The 2,478-nt window shown below is 56.2% G+C and overlaps 1 protein-coding gene across 1 annotated transcript; it reads left to right on the forward strand.

Annotated features, from left to right (window-relative positions):
• The first annotated feature begins 412 nt into the window (after positions 1-412).
• Positions 413-2,053, forward strand: LOC124656836. The gene has a single exon (XM_047195506.1). The coding sequence runs from the start codon at positions 413-415 to the stop codon at positions 2,051-2,053; it is 1,641 nt and encodes a 546-aa protein (XP_047051462.1).
• The last annotated feature ends 425 nt before the right edge of the window (positions 2,054-2,478 follow it).

Raw genomic sequence — 2,478 nt, forward strand, 5'->3', positions numbered from 1 at the left:
CACCGGGTAGTAAAAGGAGCCGATTCATGGCCGCGTCTTGTCCACCAGCTGACGCACATCGTCCTTTCCCTCTCCTGGCTCGTCTCTTGCTCTCTAAGGAAGATTAGATACCAAAAAAGGCAGCTTCCTTCTAATCGGGAGTTCGTGGCTTTTCTTTTATGTTTGTGAGAGGAAGTTCGTGGCAACTCGGCGGTATTTTCTTCCAGGCTCAGTCGGAGGCGTGTGGCGGAGGAGAATGGCCAATTTAAGCTCGATCTCAGGGGTTCAGTTCAGCTTCCGAACCACGAATTGCGACGCTAGCATCTCCTACTTGTAACAACTCTAGCTTTCTCACTTTGAGCTGTTGGTGAGCACCACCATTCGAAAAACAAGCGCGCAGCTGGGGAGCCGACAAGGGGAAAGAAAAGAACTAATGGCAGAGGGTGTGAAGACGATGCTGACGACCGCGATCGCACTCGCCGACCAAGTGGCGGTGAAGATGGGCTCGACCAAGTGCCTGCCGGAATGCATGGAACTATGCTCGCGCGTAAGGAAGCTCGCGGCGGCGCTGCGGCTGGCGGCAAGGACTGACCTGTACGAACGCCCCGCCGAGCGCATCATACCCGTCGCTATGGACGCGCTGGTCATGGCGGGCAGGTGCTTCGAGGGTAACCACTCTCGCCTCCGCCGCTTCCTGGCCTTCAATTTCAGCCTCGTGCCCACGGTCCGGCATACCCTCGAGGTGCTCGACGCCGCGCTCGCGGACGTCGCCTGGCTGCTCCGCTTCTCCTCTCCGCACACCGACGGCGACATGCTCGGTCTACCAAACATGTTGCGTGGCGACCCCAAGCTCTTCCTGGTCTGGGACCACATAGCGCGGGTGCGCACCGGCAGCCGCGCCGTGCGGGCAGACTCGGCCTCGAGCCTCGCGTCCCTCGCCCGGGACAACCCACGCTTCGCAGAGCTCATTGTCCAAGAAGACGGCGTCCGGCCCCTCGTTAACCTGCTCAAGGCTGGCACCGATGATGGGAAGGAGGCTGCGGCGACCGCGCTTGGGCTACTTGGCCACGACGAGGAGAGTGTGGACAAGCTACTCCGTGCCGACGTATGCTTCGTCTATGCCGCTGCCTTGAAGGAGCCGTCGATGCGCGTGCGGGCCGCGGCCGCCGAGGCCATCGCCTTGCTTGCGCAGCACAACCGGAGATTGCAAGACTCGCTCGCACAGACAAACGCCGTTCGGCTCCTGGTCAGTCTCCTCGATGAGACGCCGGAGACCATGACGTCGCTGCACTCAGTTGTGCTTGCCAAGATGCGCCAAGGCCAGCAGATCGAGGATGCGGCCGCCAAGGCACGCATGAAGACCATGGCAGCCAAGGCTCTATGGAAGCTTGCCCGAGGTCATCCAGGCGTGTGCCAAAGCATCGCAGAGTCCGGCGGCATCCTTTGCTTCACCAGGATCCTCGACAAGAGTGACAGACGCAGCGAGCTACAGTTCTACTACTCTACCATGATGATCATGGAGATCGCCCGTGTCGCGGAGGTCAACCTCGCGCTGCGACAGTGTGCGTTCAAGCCCGGCAAGGCGGCGGGCGCGACGGAGCAGCTACTCCGCATTGTGCGTGAGGGGGAGTCAGATGATCCGCTGCTACTTCCGTGCATCACCTCCCTCGGCTGCCTATCGCGCACGTTCACGGCAAGCCAGATCAGCCGTGTGGTTGGCCTGCTAGTGGAGCTGCTCGATAACCGCGAGCCTTCCGTCACCAGAGAAGCCATGCTCGCGCTCACCAAGTTCGTCTGCACTGGGAACCACCTGCATGTAAACCACAGCAAGGCCATCGTCGACGCTGGCGGGGCAAAACACCTTGTTCTGCTCGTGTACCTTGGGGACAAGCAGCTGCAAATTCATGCTCTTATATTGCTTTGCGCCATTGCTCTGAATGTCCCCGAGAAGGAGGAGCTTGCGCAGGCTGGGGTTCTTGATGTGCTCGTGTGGGCGTCCAAGCAGGTGCACTTGGTACAGGACGCGGGCGTGGAGGCACTGCGGACGAACGCGGTGGGAACTCTTCTAGACTAGGAATCTGTCATCTAGAGTATCCGATGTTTGTTTGTATATATGGGTTTGCAATTAATCATTCGTCTATATGTCAATTGTGTTCAAAGTATCTAAATGAAAATTCTTGTAGAGACTTGTTCCTGAGGCATGGCATTCACATAAATCATTTTCAGTATGCAGAACTGCAAATGAGAGGGAAATAATATTTGCTCATATGGTAAACATGTTGGAAGTAGCATGCAATGAGAAAGCAAGTGTGCATCAGACTAGTACTTTCTGTAATAGCTTGCACCAAAATTTAACTAATGATGAATAAATCAAGAGCACTAGTCCATGTATAATCAGCGTGCACGAGATAGCATTCCAGATATCATAGTAGTACTGTCTTTGGAGCTAGTGATAACATAACAACATGCCAAGTAAATAAAGATCATGATGTCGCTCCT

The sequence above is a fragment of the Lolium rigidum genome, chromosome 5 (assembly GCF_022539505.1).
Source record: "Lolium rigidum isolate FL_2022 chromosome 5, APGP_CSIRO_Lrig_0.1, whole genome shotgun sequence".
Lineage (NCBI taxonomy): Eukaryota > Viridiplantae > Streptophyta > Magnoliopsida > Poales > Poaceae > Lolium > Lolium rigidum.

Excerpts from the sequence above, each read along its gene's own strand:
- LOC124656836 (XM_047195506.1), top strand. The coding sequence starts at position 413 with ATGGCAGAGGGTGTGAAGACGATGCTGACGACCGCGATCGCACTCGCC.